Genomic DNA, 14,522 nt, shown 5'->3' on the forward strand with positions numbered 1-14,522 from the left:
TGTCTGAGCAAAATACAAACATCATGAAAATGGAAGCTGCTCTTTCAATGTAGCTAAAAGAAGTCAGAAAGAGGGGTGTTCCCACACTGCATAAACCATCATCTTCATCATTTTAAAAACTAGAATTTCGTTTACAATAGCTACTGTTCAGTGCTGTTATAATGCAGTTATGTACTTAATATTAGTACCCTACTATTTTAATTCATGTATCTCATTGATCATTGATTTCGTGCTTCATAACAGTAACTTACGTTAAATAATAACGCTTTTTTCTAAAATACAGTAAAAAGCCAGTTCTTTATAAAAGATACAGTAATATATAGTTAAGAAATAGTTTGAAACAATTTGAGAGGTGTTAACACATGTCTGAAATAATTGGGTATGCTTTAAAAAAATTTCCAAGCGTACGTTGTTCCACAACGCAAAATGTTGACTTGCGCAAGGAGTCTTGGAACGCATCCCCTGCGCAGGGGTCGAAGTGGTCCTATATATCCTATAGTTCCTATATTTTCAAAAAAAGCATCAAAATCGTCCTATATTTCCTATATTTTTGGAAAATGTCCTATATTTTCTATATTCCCGTTTTTTTATCCAATTTATTTTTTTAAAACAACAGTAAATAAACTATCTGACTTCGGATTTTTCGTCGAAAGTACGTGTGCAAACGAATTTCAAATTAAAAAACGCAACTGATTGCATCTTGCAACAAGCATCTTCTCTCATTGGCTACAGCAATATGATATCACTGTAGTGGGTGGAGTTTGGAGAACGAAGTCTGAAGAAAGAATTTTGTGTTTGGCAACAGCCGTTTGTTTTGATTTCCAGGGTGGTTTTTGTTTTCGCAGGCATATTTTTGTGTTCTGTGCATTTTCAGATCGAAATGTTCTAATATTCTTTTTGTAATCTTTTCTTTTTGTGGAATTTTATAGCACAAAATATCTGTATATTTGTGCTACAAAGCATTGGTTATTTCCGGTTAGTTCTCAACACAAAGACGGTTTTTATTTATTAATATAAACTATATTTGTGACACTTCTATCCCTGCAAAACTTGTGAGTTGCTGCATTAATTATCAATAGATTTCACTTTGTTCACATTTTTTTGTCTATAAAGTACAGTTTTTTCAAAAATTATTCTTTCAACTACAGGAAAGTCATTTCAGTGTGTAAGTTATAATTTTGTTTGAGGGTTTTTTTTTTTTAAACAAAATCATTGATAAAAATAACTAAATAACATATATATATATATATATGTATGTATTATTTCTTTTTTCATAGCGAAACTATTCATATAACGTGTCCTATATTTGTCCTATATTTCTTGTGGAAAATGTCCTATATGCGACAAGTCGAACACTTCTACCCCTGCTTGCGCAAGTTGGGATCCGACTGTAGTTTGAAATAATGAATTTTTCACAGTATGTTTAAACGTTAAGAAGTTCATGTGTGCAATAGAATCTCATATAACTGTAGCAGAAATATGTTGACTTTCTCTGTACAATGTTTTCGTTGATATGGAGAAAAAGAACCTTGTACATTTTACTGAGCGTTTCATTTTCGTATATCAGCATCTAAGTCAGAAAAAAATTATAGCATTTTGTTTCAAATGATGTATGCTATTTAGATTAGTTGCTGGTGACTCTGCCATCAAGGAGGGATTCATCGGTTGTTTTAGAGGACTTGTTATCAACGATGTTGTAGTGGATCTGTATAAGCACATGACTAGAAGGTGAGTATATTAATAGGTTCTTAAGAAAATATAAATCTAGTTTTAATTTGTTGCTAAAAAAACAAGCATATTTGGCTGCTTTTTGTAATTAGCCAAGGCAGTGTTTGGTTGCGTGTTTGTCTCAGAAAATTCACCATCTCAAATAAATAAATAGATAAATAAAATGAAAAATATGATTATAAAACCAGACTTTTCTCGAAATTGATTGAATAAAATCAGCCTTTTTAAATGCTTTAATTATTTTATTATATGTATTACTTTTGTAAAGAACTTCATATTACATGAGCTTTTTTTTTGAATTTCTGATGATGTATTAATTTAATTATCCTTTTTCTCCTTTCAAAATAAACTGTATGAGGAGAGAAAGAAATCATGAGCAATGGAAGCTTTCAAGAATTTCTCTATTAGCCTCTTTTAATACTTATGTTTATTTGCTGTATTTGAGTGTAACACACAAAATGCACTAAAAGTTGTCCAAAATTAAAAGTAAACAAAACTGGAAACTGGTCAAATTAAAGAACAACTTGCAGGTTATGCTTTGTAGATGTACTTTTTTTTTTTTTGAATTTTTAAAATTTTAATTAGCAAATCTAAAATTATCCATGACATTCTAAAAGCAAACAAAACACTATGGAATACATACTTAAACTCTGGGTAACTAATGCAAGGTAACAACTAATGACTGCAGATTTTAACTCATTGCAGACCAACAGCAATATCTGAGGGAAATTACTTTTTATGCAGTTTTTAAGTAGAAAGTCCATCAGAAAAATGTATAAACACTTTAAGGAGCGAAAAGTATTACTAGTGTGTTTATGTTACATTTAAATATTGTTCATACGTGTTTTGCAACCTCCAGTTTAGCACATGGTTACTTTAAATCTTCAAAATGTTGCGCGTTGACATCTAGATGTATAAGGAAATGACGAGTGGTCGCCTTAACTACATCAGACAATGTTTCAGTGGAGATTGCTGCACATAACGTTATAATTTCTTGCCGAAGCATGTTGGTCTAGCTATCAACATTTTGAACATTTAAAGTAACCATATGCTAAACTAAAGGTTGTACACCATATGTGTTCAGTATTTAAATGTAAGTAAACACACAGATAATACCTACTTTTTGTTCCTTAAAGTGTGTATGTATTTTTCTGATGGACTCTGTTGTTATAAATCTGGGGTTTTCAGTTAGTTAACATAAAAAAAATATGTTTCTATACAAAGTTTTTGTCTTCATCAGTGAATCAGCTATTGTGCATGGATGTCAGCCTTCTTGTGCCTCAAATCCTTGTCAGAATGGAGCTACATGTCTTGAATATTGGGGATCCTATTCATGTGAATGTGTTAATTCATTTGCTCACTCTGGCAAAAACTGCGACCAAAGTAAGAATTACTTAAATTTTCATTACCTATGCAATGCTAAAATTTCCTTTCAATTTCTCTCATGTAATCTGTATTCTCCCCTTCTGATTACAACATGACTTGGTTTTTGGACATGCTTTTCTTTTAATAATTCTCAGTCATTTTACTAGTCTCGATATATGCTGAAAATATGGGCATTTCTATTATCAGTCTTCAGTAGGAAGAAAAATATCAAATTAACTAAAAATTTTCATAATCTAAATATTTATTAGGCATTAAAATGCTAAGTAACTGATATTTTGTAGATACATCTTATTTATTTTAATTATCTTTCTGAAATCATAATGTTTGAGTGACTTAAAATTCAAATCCAAGTTCAGCAAATGTGTCCAAAAGCAAGTAAAATTTTTGCAAGTAAATGTTTGTTTAAGAAATAAATCTTGTCCTGATAAAGTTGCATTCTTTACCCTTTCATTTGGTCTAAAAATCTCAAATATTGAAAAGCAAAGCATTGTAGTATGAAATTATATATGTAAATTTGAAAATTATTTTAACATATGCTTTCCAAATGTTTTTTTTTTTTTTTCAACTTTCCTTTTATTGATAAGTTATTTACATTTCAGATGTTAATATGAATGGTATGACGATTGTGACTCCCAAGTCATTTTATCATCACAAAACAGAAGGCAGTGAAACAAATCCTGTTTTGGAAAAGAATCTTTTGCTTAGTTTTCGAACCTTTGAGAAGGAAGGAATTTTACTATACGCCTTTGACAACTTCAACAATTTTGTACAACTACATTTTGCAAATAAAAATGTATATTTCACATTTAATTCAGACCGGACTGTATATCAGTTGCATGTGGAAGTACCAGGTTTGTATTAATGTATTGTAATTTTTTTAGATTTACTTTTGTTAGTTTTGTTGTATAAAATGTTTTGTAGTTTTACCATTTAATCAAGCAAGTTTGAGCAATTGAAAACAACAAATCTTGCAACAACACACCTTACAACATTCTTACAACAACAATAGCAAATCTATCAATTGTAGTCACTGAAAAATTATTTCTAAGTTTATGAAAAGCATTGTTTCAAACTCAGCATAAAAATGTGTTGAGGTCATTGCCTTTAAAATTTTTATAAATGAAAATAAATTGTTTGTAAAACATGGTGTACCTTGAGGGTTTTGTATCTCTTAGTTATTTTATTACATTTTCCTCAGCATTATAAAGTGTTACTAAAACTTTAAAATTATTATTTTATATTTTTAATAAGCATTTTTGTGCATCTCTCTTTTGTTGTGTTTCAGTATAACTTTTTTTTTTTTTTGTATTCAAAGAAGTGTTATAAAGTCCTTACATTTTCGTTGCTAGCAAGCAGTTTGGTTACATTTTATGAAAAATAAGTATTTCTTGTGTGTTATACTAGATCTTATGCAGAACATATGATTATAAGAAATTAAAAGTGTTAAATTTTGATTTTTGATTTTTTTTCTCTTACGATTGTGAAAGAAAAAGTAAAAGTTTTCATACTATACAGTTACTTTCTGAAATGCTGTTTGTTATCAGACTTTGTGTTCCTTAATAATTGCTAATTTTTTTCAGATCTTTCTAATGGATATCCTGTACAAATAAAAGTTGAAAGGCAGTTGCAACGTACTACGCTTTTTGTTAATGATGGAAACACAACTGCTGATGTTGTGATGAATTTTGTTGGCAGATATTTTAGAAAGCCATGGAATCAAGGGGAACATTTAGGTACAGTTTGATTGAAATATCTTATGCACTGTTTGTTCAATTGTTCATTATCAGGCACCATGTTTGATAGATATGTATTAAAGTTAGCTCAATGCTCACAACAGCTGAAATAAAAATTAGTTGGAATATTTCTAGAGCTATTACATTTGATTGAGTAAACAAAAAGTGATTTTCAGATGGATTTAGAAACAGGCATTAAGATTTTCAACTTTTTAAAAAAATTTGAAAATTTTGAAGTTTTAAATATTTGTAAAATTTTAGCTTTTGCTCATTTTTTGTTTTTTATAATTGTAAAAACGTGTCAAACTCTATTGTTGAATTTGTGAAATGATGAATTATGTATCTTGTTGTGATATTATTTGAATACAAATTATTTAGTTATGTAGTTTTTAACCTTCTGAAAGTAATAATTTGTATCAAAAATTAATTGAATTTGAACATTGGAGTGCTATTTTTTTTTTTTTTTAAGCACATAAAACTTATACTGTTGATTCTAATCTAGTTACATAAAAGTTGCAAATGCTTCATTAAAAATTTCAATTAGTACAGATGAATTTAAATAAAGTTGAACTCTCTTAATACGATCTTGTTTAATATGAAATCACAGCTAAAACGAACATTTTGTTCGTTAAGTTTGTTTTGCTATCTAATTGCATTAAAAATTTCATGCATAATGCATGCATTAAACTGAATGTTTCAGCTAAGATGCACAAAAATTTCTGACATCTTTACTCAAAATGTTCGTGGTTGAATACTGTAATTTTCTATCTTTAGAAATTGTTGCTATTTTGTTTGGTAGTAGAAGTCCTATTCTTTTCAATATTTTCCAAAAACATTCATTTATAAGAAATAAGTGATATTTTTTCTGAATGTACAAATAATTTCATTACAGTGTGTGCATCAATAGTAATATTTTAAAAATATAGGCAAGCATTTTTTCAATTTTGTGCAGAATCACTACTTCAGGGTTGTTACAAGTAACGGCTAATAGGAACAAATTCATGGATTTTTGACATTTCGTATTAATCAAGTTCCACTGTAACATTTTTTTCATACATAGTAGCCAAATTTCCTACAAAAATGTGAGTGTGTGCAAATGAGAGTGTTCAAAAAATAGTACAATTATTGACTTAAATGTAATAAATGGTAATTTTTCATCTGAAGAAAAACTACACATTTGACTTTTTTACAGCTTTGGAGTACTTTTTCTTTTCTTCACTATTATAGTGAAGAAGATGAAATGACTATAGCGCCATTTCATGATCTGAAATTAAATTACCATCAACCTAATCTAGGGAAACTATTAAAAATTACATTAATTTTAAGATATCAGGGCTTAAATTTTGTCATCATTGTTCTTCGATCCATGATGAAAGAATTTTTGTTTAAAACATCATGTAAAGTATTATGCAGAAACCATGTAAAAACCTTCGCCTTTTTTGCATTATTGCAATTACACATTATCGCTCCTTTGAGTTATAAATGGAATTGAAATTAATTACTTTGATATTGTTGAAAATTAATTTTCATAACATAATACTCTTACATACAGAAGTTTTTATGTTATAGAGTTATTAGCATTTTTTGTGGATAAAATATTTTTGAAAATGAACATTTTAGAGAATAATATCATCAAATATTCATTAATTACAACTAATTTATATTTATTCATTAATAATACTCCAGTAAGTACGAATTGATCTGGTTAGAGCCCTTTAGCTTTAGCATACTTTTGGACTCGAAGACACTTATAGATATTTTTGCAGTTTTAAACAGTTTTGGATGGTAAAAACCATAAGTTCTGTCCAAAACCCCAACCCTGGTTCAAACTAGTATTAGGGAGGAAATGCTACTTGTGTAAAAGTGAGTTTATTCCTATTTAAGCACACTCATATTGTTGTTATTAGCATGTTTGCTTCTGTATTTTCTCATTTATAAAAAGAATTTTTTGAAACATCTATTGCTTCTCACATACAGTATGAAATTTAGTCTAAATGTTAATGTCTCTTTTTTTTCTTCCAGAAATTGTTTTCCCATCGAGAGGGACTTACAGAACTATTGATCACAGTGAAGTGTTCCTGGGTCACGTTGGCAGTGGAACTGAAACAAATTTCACAAAACGGGGTTTCACTGGTTGCATACAGGGGTTTAGAATCGGGGATGAACTATTCGATCTAGAAGCAGCTGCACAATCTGAGAACCCTGATGCAAAATATGGTGAATATTTTTACTTCAATATTCAAATAATTTAATGGATGAAATTAATAATGTAGCTGTCTAATAGCACAGCATAGGTTTTCTTATTCCTGATTTTTAAATTTTTTTTTTTTTTTTTTTTGAACAATTGCAAATTTTTTTGTAGCTATATTTATGCCTAATTTGAAGCAAAAACAAACTTGTTTCTTCTGCGTTTAAAAGGGGTTCATTGTAAATCCAAAACATGTTTTGGATAGCCTAACCAAACAAGGGTATGCCCCCCATCCCTCCATATTGCATGTGAGGGACACAGGGCCGCCGACAGGATTTATGGGCCCCTATGCAACTTTCTTCAGGGCCCCTAACTTTTTACTAAATTTTTAACCTCCTATTTTTAGGCACCGTTTTCACATAAATATTTAAAATTTATTTGCGATTTTTTACCTTTTTGGAGGAGGAGGGATATCAGGAGAGTGATGCAGGGATCTCCTTTGGGTTGAGGGTAGGATATCTCCAACTTTAGAGGGTCCGGGGGTTTCTCCCCCCCGGGAATTTTTTTGAAAAAAACACTACAAATTTCTGCATTTGGAGGCCTTATATGGAATAATAGGAACTACAGAAACATGAGGAAAGAAAAAAGGAAAACAAAAAATTTCTTAAACTTTACTCTTTTGCAAACTAAAACAATACAAAACACAAACTGCTCGTGGTTCGACAAATCGTTGATATTAATCGACAGAGAGGAAGACCGACGAGGGAGAAACGATGACGCATTGTCACTTGCTCACATCGACTATCGGTATAATTAGTTTTCTATCATCTCTTAACAACTCAACAACAAACGGAACACTGAATTAACTGAAAAACGATCAAGATTAAAATATGCTTTAAAAGAAATGGTGGAAATAACAGCCTAACCATTTGGACAAATCATACTTTATACAACTGATGGGAATTAAAATTGAAGCACTTTTCAAGCAGTATCAGAAACTTTTTAAATTATTTTCAAGGCCTCTAGAACAATTAAAATTATTCAAAGCAGTTCATTTGTACTTTCCAATCTCTGACATTTTAATACTTGATCGTATAAGTGATCGAGCCTGATCACTTTCACTGAGTTCACAACGATTGAAAACTAATAATCTTAACTATTAATCTTAACTCTAGGAGAAAAACTTCCTTCAAACTAAATAGTTTTTTTAAGGGGGTGGATTTATCTTTATCTTAGGCTCGCTTCGCGGGCCCCTCAATCTTTCACGGGCCCCTGTGCAATGCATAGGCTTGCCCCCCCCCTCTCGACGGCCCTGGGGGGACACATGCCGCAAGACACAAAAATGTAATGAAGACCGAATAATAACCAAGCTTATTACTCTTTAAATGAGTTATATAGCATCCAATTAATGATTGAAGATTAATGAAGAGATGTCTGCCAGCTCCTCTAGAATAAGAAGCGTTTCATGCAAGCTTCATTAAAAGCTGAAGAGCCATCTTTCAATGCTAAGCCAACACTTCTATACCCATAAAAAGTGATTTTTCATTGATTACATTTCAATAAGTTTTTAAATCAAAATGTTATTGCAAAAAACAGCTGAAAAATTTTTAAATTGCATAATTAGAAGTTTTAATAAATGAATTCCTTTGTTTAGAAATTAAATATGAAATTTTAAATTCCTGCAATATTGATTTTATCAATGGTTGATGATGCAATAACAGCTTTATTTAGACCATTTTGGTGACATTTTTTGAAAATGAGCTATGATACACCTATTATGGAAAAGGGTACCACCCTTATCCTGGCTAATGTAAGCTTTTTGTTGAAGACTATAAATTATTTTCTGTGAAATTTATCCTTTCACGTTAGTACAATAAAATTTGCAAAATCATAACTTCGAAAACAATTATGTGTTATGATAGATTAAAAATTTTGGTATTGAATGTTTTTTCAAGTAGCTTATTCAGAATTTAAGTTGCTTTTTCGCTAGGGACAAACCAAAAATATGTTGGGAACCCTGACTTTTCTTTCTCTCGCTGATTAAACTCTTGTATCATAATGATTTATTTATCCTACTTTATAATCAAGCAGCTGATATTTTTTTCAGGAACTGTAAGGCCTGGCTGTTCCATGATGTGCGACTTCCGCCCCTGCAACAATGAAGGTCTCTGCATCGAGCATTGGGAGGAGAATGTTACCTCGTGTGATTGTTCATTGACATCATATACAGGAGAAGCATGCCAGAAAGGTTATTTCCAATTTAAGGTGCTCACCTGTGTTATGGAATAGGATAATATGCTTTATTTTCTTTTTCTACCTAAATGTTCATCGTGTCTAGCAAGCCTGGAATAACTAGAATTATAATATATATATATATATATATATATATATATATATATATATATATATATATATATATATTTAGTGAAAAAAAATCAAGAAATTATAGACATAACTTTTATAAATATTTAAAAAACAAATCAGATAGTTGAAAATCATGAAAACTGGTTCTTAAAAATTTTCAGTATAAAGAAATGTTGACTAAGCTCAATATATTGGTGTCGTACAAAAAGTGCATTGGTGCTGAAACCCTGTTTCAAGACCGCTTTTCTGGAAAAGTAAATTTCCCTTTCACCTAAAATTAGTCGCCACTAGAATTCAGTTATTTTTCATTGGTCTTTTGCCTGTTAATTTTTATAAAATGTACATACTGTTCAAATAAATCAAAAATAGTTTTTATAGCTCATAAATGTAGAGAGAAATTGCAGAAATCGCACCAAAAGAAGAAGAAAGAAAAAAAAACACGGAAAAATATATTGGTGTACAGCTTTATGTAATTATGCATACAACTCTTAAATCAAATTAGACTTTCCAATGTAGACTGGCCACATTAAAATTCCTTTAGTTTTCATATACCATATGCTCCAGTGCTACCTGGTGCTTGCAGCTAGGGTTGAGGTTGTTTAATTTGTATGTAGTTAGATCATGGCTCCTGGAGAGTTTCAGGTTCTGCACCAGAAGGTTGATGATCCTCGATGCTCGCTAATAGCGACTGGGAAATATAAAGTTTGTTATGGCCATTAAGTTTTCCAGGTTTCTATTTCAAATCAATGTCTAAAGTTAAATAAATGTATTATCTGATTGGTATAAAATCATTTCTCAGTTATTAGATACTGTATTTCCCAGCCTGTGAAGTACAAAAGTCCATAGACACACCATGAGTTATAAAGTTAGAGTTAATTAAAAAGATCAGACAGATGAACCAAGTATTGTCTTAGTTATTGTATTTAACTGAACTGTTTTGTTATTGTATTTAACTGAACTGTTATGTTATTGTATTTAACTTGAACTGTTGCCTGAAAATTAGCAAATATTGTTCAACATTGAATTCCATAAGTATCATCACTGTCACTACTGCTGAAATCATATTCAATTTTCATATTCTACTGCTCTAAATGTTTGAAAAAATGTTTAATAGTATTTTTTTTCCTCAAATGGACTTGTTTCTTATTACTACTTTTTACTCTTCACTCCTAAGACACAGACTAATACGTAACTTCCATCTCTACTGGTTTTTCTGGGAGATTCTTGGACTTTGATCATTTCTCTTGAATGTGTATACAGTGAAACCTGTGTAAGTTGACCACTTGCGGTGCACTACTTTAGTGGTCAACTTAAACAGGTGGTCAACCTACAGAGGTTGATTTATATGATAAGGGCTAATTTCGTGCCTGAAAAAAACTGTCAACTTAGACAGGTGGTCAACTTACAAGGACTGTCAACTTCACAGGTTCCACTTTATGATGTAAGGAACATTTTACTAAAATACTATAAGAAGGATGATAAAAAAATCCCTATTCTTCCGTAAATAACAATAAAAAATCCATTGTAATCATCTACTGAATTTTTTAGTCGTCTGCTGGATTTTTTCCCAGTAGATGTTGCAGGTATGCTAATATCATGGCAAGTTTTGGAGTAAAAAAAAAGTGTATCCTATGGATGAGAAATACTTGTGAACGAAAAATAACATGCACTAATGCTTGGAGGCCATGAAAATGTTAGTCCTATCATTCCGTTTCACTTTGTATCTAAAGGAGTATTGCTATAAAAACATTGAAATGTTTGTGCATCTGCTTTCCTCTTGTACTAGTTGCCATTCTTCAAAATGCTCGTAACGCCAAAACTGGTGAGATACAATTTTTTTGTTCTGAAAAGCACGAAAGCACTCTAAAATTTTGCTCGTAATCAGAACTATGGAAAAAGATATGAAAACCCGTAAAACTTCTAGAAAATCTGGAAGAGTAGGCAGGTATGATCCACTCATTAAGCACAAAGAATTATGAATAAATATGTATTTTTAAGTCATTATTTCATTTACTTCTTAGGTAAGTCCGGTCCCATGCTATATCAGACAGATTGAAATCTGAATATCGTTACCTTGGTAATAAATATATATCGATATATTACAATATATCGGTATATTGCCCAGCCCTAACGGCTAATGAAAAAATGAATCATGCATTGCATTTTTGATCAACTTGTTTTAAATTTCCCTTTTTGCCTTTTAGACATTGGTGGCAATTTCGATGGTAAAACAACTATAAAATATGCATTTAATGAAGAAGAAATCAATCAGGAAATGCTATCCAGTGTTGCTGTTAGACTAGCATTCTCTACTGATGCCAGAATTAAATCTTTCCAAGTGCTTTTCTTCACTCAGTTCCAAGAAAAGTATGTTTTTTGAGAAGTAAAGTAATACAACATGGTTAAAAGTGCAATTAAAAATGATATAAGGGGTACATAGTCGGCTTGTAAACTCTCCCTTTCAAAAGTAATATGGCTTTGCCTCTCTATTTTTCTAAATTCAAAACTAATGTTCGATCAAAAAATGGTAGTGTTAATTGAATCCTGTGTTTAAAGAAATAAGATTGACTTAATAAGTGTGTTTTATATTTTTCTCATGTTAACATTTCATAGAATTTGAAATTGAGCTTTGAATTGGAAGGAGAGAATCAGCTGTGACCATCTGTCCCGATTTTTGTGCTGTGTAAATTTTTTTTTAGAGAAGGTCCTTTAACCAATAATGATATTGAAATTCATTAGCTCAGTTAAAAGAAAAATTAACTGTAGGAAAGCTGCCCTCCTAATCTGTCCCCTGCATCTTCTTTAACCCCCCCCCCCTTTTTCTGGTGCTCCAGCACGTATGAAAGAACATTAAAATTATCAAGGTTTCATCTTTTTTTCTTTTCTTTTTTTGTGCTTTTAACTACCAATTGCTACCAACTTCCTTAAGAGGTTTTCCATCTCCAGCTCAGTCACTTTCCTATGCCGGGCTGATGAGTGCTAATAAGCACGAAACTGCAGTCCTCGGCTGGAAATGACTGAGCTGGCGATGTATTTCACGTACCAATTGTTAATTCATTTTTATTCACTGATGATTCATTTGTAAATTATTTGTATTTTTACATTGCTTCTCAGAGTTTAGAACAAAATTTTCAATTTTTTGTTTTTATTTTTTTAAACAAAATTATTTTGTTTTTCATTATATTATGCAAATGTCTTGCTTGAAATGTTTCTGTAAATGCTTTCATCCCTTTTTTCAGAAAATATATTCTTATTGGAATAACTGAAGATAATTCATTGCTAGTTGAAGAGAAGATAGGTCAAGCTGGTAGTTATTTTGTTTATCTGTTTTCAAATGCTTTGCACGACTAAATTAGTTTCTAAAGCAACAGTAGATTTTACATTCCCTTTAAATTATTTTCAAATCCTCAAAATATGTAATGGCATAGAACAGTGGTGCTGAACCTAAGCCCCGCAGGCCATATCTGGCCTGTGAAGCTGATCTCTGTGGCCCGTTGTTTTGTTCAATGTTACAAACTTAAGAGCTTGATTATTGACAATGTGACAAATTTTGAGCCAAACGTTCAGAAATTGGTTTCTGAAAATCATACATTAATATAATAAATTAATAAAAACAATAATTGGTTTGTAATTTTCTTTCCTTTTCCGTTATTTCTCATATTATTTTGAACGGAATTAAATACGTTTTGAAATTTGTATGTATTCTGGCCCGGGAGAATGATTTTAATATGTTATAAAGAGAGGCCCTCAAGAAGAAAAAGGTTGGGCATCGCTGGCATAGAAGAAGTACTATATTTTCCATTGAAATTATTCTTAACTAGAAAATTACCCGGTAAACGATGGGTAAAAATTGCTTCTACATTTGAACGAATCAATTGCCTGTTTTGTAATATTTTGATAGTTGAAATTTTAATCCTAACTCCAGTGGATTAACCCTAAAATCCAGTAGATAGCTTTCATTGTTGACCATTTTTAGGTTTCTTCATTCTCCTAAAATGAGTCTTACCAGTAAAACAGTGAGGATACGGGATCTAGTTCAGCCCTGTCAAAATAAAGCATTTTCCTGTATGTCAAATATTACCAAAAAAATATTATTAAATTATCATGCCGTGGCAGAGTTTCATAGTTGATGATGTTAGCGTTACTCGATCATTCACTGTTATACATATGAGGATTTTTGCTAAAGAAATCCTCATTATGGATATCTTTAATGAATAAAATTTGTGTTGACAATTCAATTGAATCAAAATTTTGATAAGGGCCTAGATTTATTATTATTTATTTATTTTTTGAAAATTCTCTGGCATTTTGCAATTCTATTTCACTACTTACTAATTACTATTCATCCAAATAAATCTATTGTGAATTATTAGAATAAAATGTGAAATTAAATTTTGTGACACATATATAAGGCAACATGATACATATAAAATCATGACTGTTAGTATGGTCATTTATTCTGGGCATCGCACCCAGGTTACACAGCATAGGCACTTTTTGTTTGTAGTAGTAATCTCAATCATTCAATTTTTCAGTTGCTGAATAAAATATTTGAGAATCTTATGCATTTGGAAAGATATTAAATCTATATTTGATGTGGGTATACTTTGTAACTTGAGTGTGACTTATAAGACACTATAGCTAAGTTTGCAGTTAACTACTCTCCTTGCTACTCAGGTGATGTGATATATGGTGTTAAGGAACCTTAAATTGAATTTCTCAAGAGGTGTCGCTTTGAACTTTATTTCCTTTTACTTGAATTAACCTTCGACCTATGTTATTGTTTTGCTTACTTTTGTTGGGTGTTAAGATGTCTAGTGTCGACGTTAGATGGCTGCAGTTGTAACTTTAGTTGAATGTGGTGACTCCCTAGAAAGCACCTGACTTAACAATCCTGAATCTTGAAAATAAAGATAATTTTATTTGAATCCTTTTATATATATATATATATATATATATATATATATATATATTTATATATATATATATGCAGTGTTTTCAGATCATTTTCGTAATAAATGGTACCAAAACAGTGAACAGTGAAAAGGAGCGGGCACATTCGAAAATTTTGCATCATGTCGTGGTTTTATGAAATGTATTTCTGGTTTTAATAAGGTCACTTA

General features: G+C 30.7%; 1 protein-coding gene across 1 annotated transcript in view; it reads left to right on the top strand.

Annotated features, from left to right (window-relative positions):
• The window catches only part of LOC129225404 (axotactin-like), a 92,571-nt gene that overhangs the window by 61,194 nt on the left and 16,855 nt on the right, over positions 1-14,522 (top strand). The window contains exons 18-25 of the mRNA XM_054859917.1: positions 1,624-1,728; positions 2,969-3,111; positions 3,714-3,965; positions 4,695-4,847; positions 6,870-7,064; positions 9,143-9,283; positions 11,604-11,766; positions 12,639-12,706. Of these exons, the coding sequence (XP_054715892.1) occupies positions 1,624-1,728; positions 2,969-3,111; positions 3,714-3,965; positions 4,695-4,847; positions 6,870-7,064; positions 9,143-9,283; positions 11,604-11,766; positions 12,639-12,706 (1,220 nt within the window). The remainder of the gene's footprint in view (positions 1-1,623; positions 1,729-2,968; positions 3,112-3,713; positions 3,966-4,694; positions 4,848-6,869; positions 7,065-9,142; positions 9,284-11,603; positions 11,767-12,638; positions 12,707-14,522) is intronic.

The sequence above is a fragment of the Uloborus diversus genome, chromosome 1 (assembly GCF_026930045.1).
Source record: "Uloborus diversus isolate 005 chromosome 1, Udiv.v.3.1, whole genome shotgun sequence".
NCBI classification, from domain to species: domain Eukaryota; kingdom Metazoa; phylum Arthropoda; class Arachnida; order Araneae; family Uloboridae; genus Uloborus; species Uloborus diversus.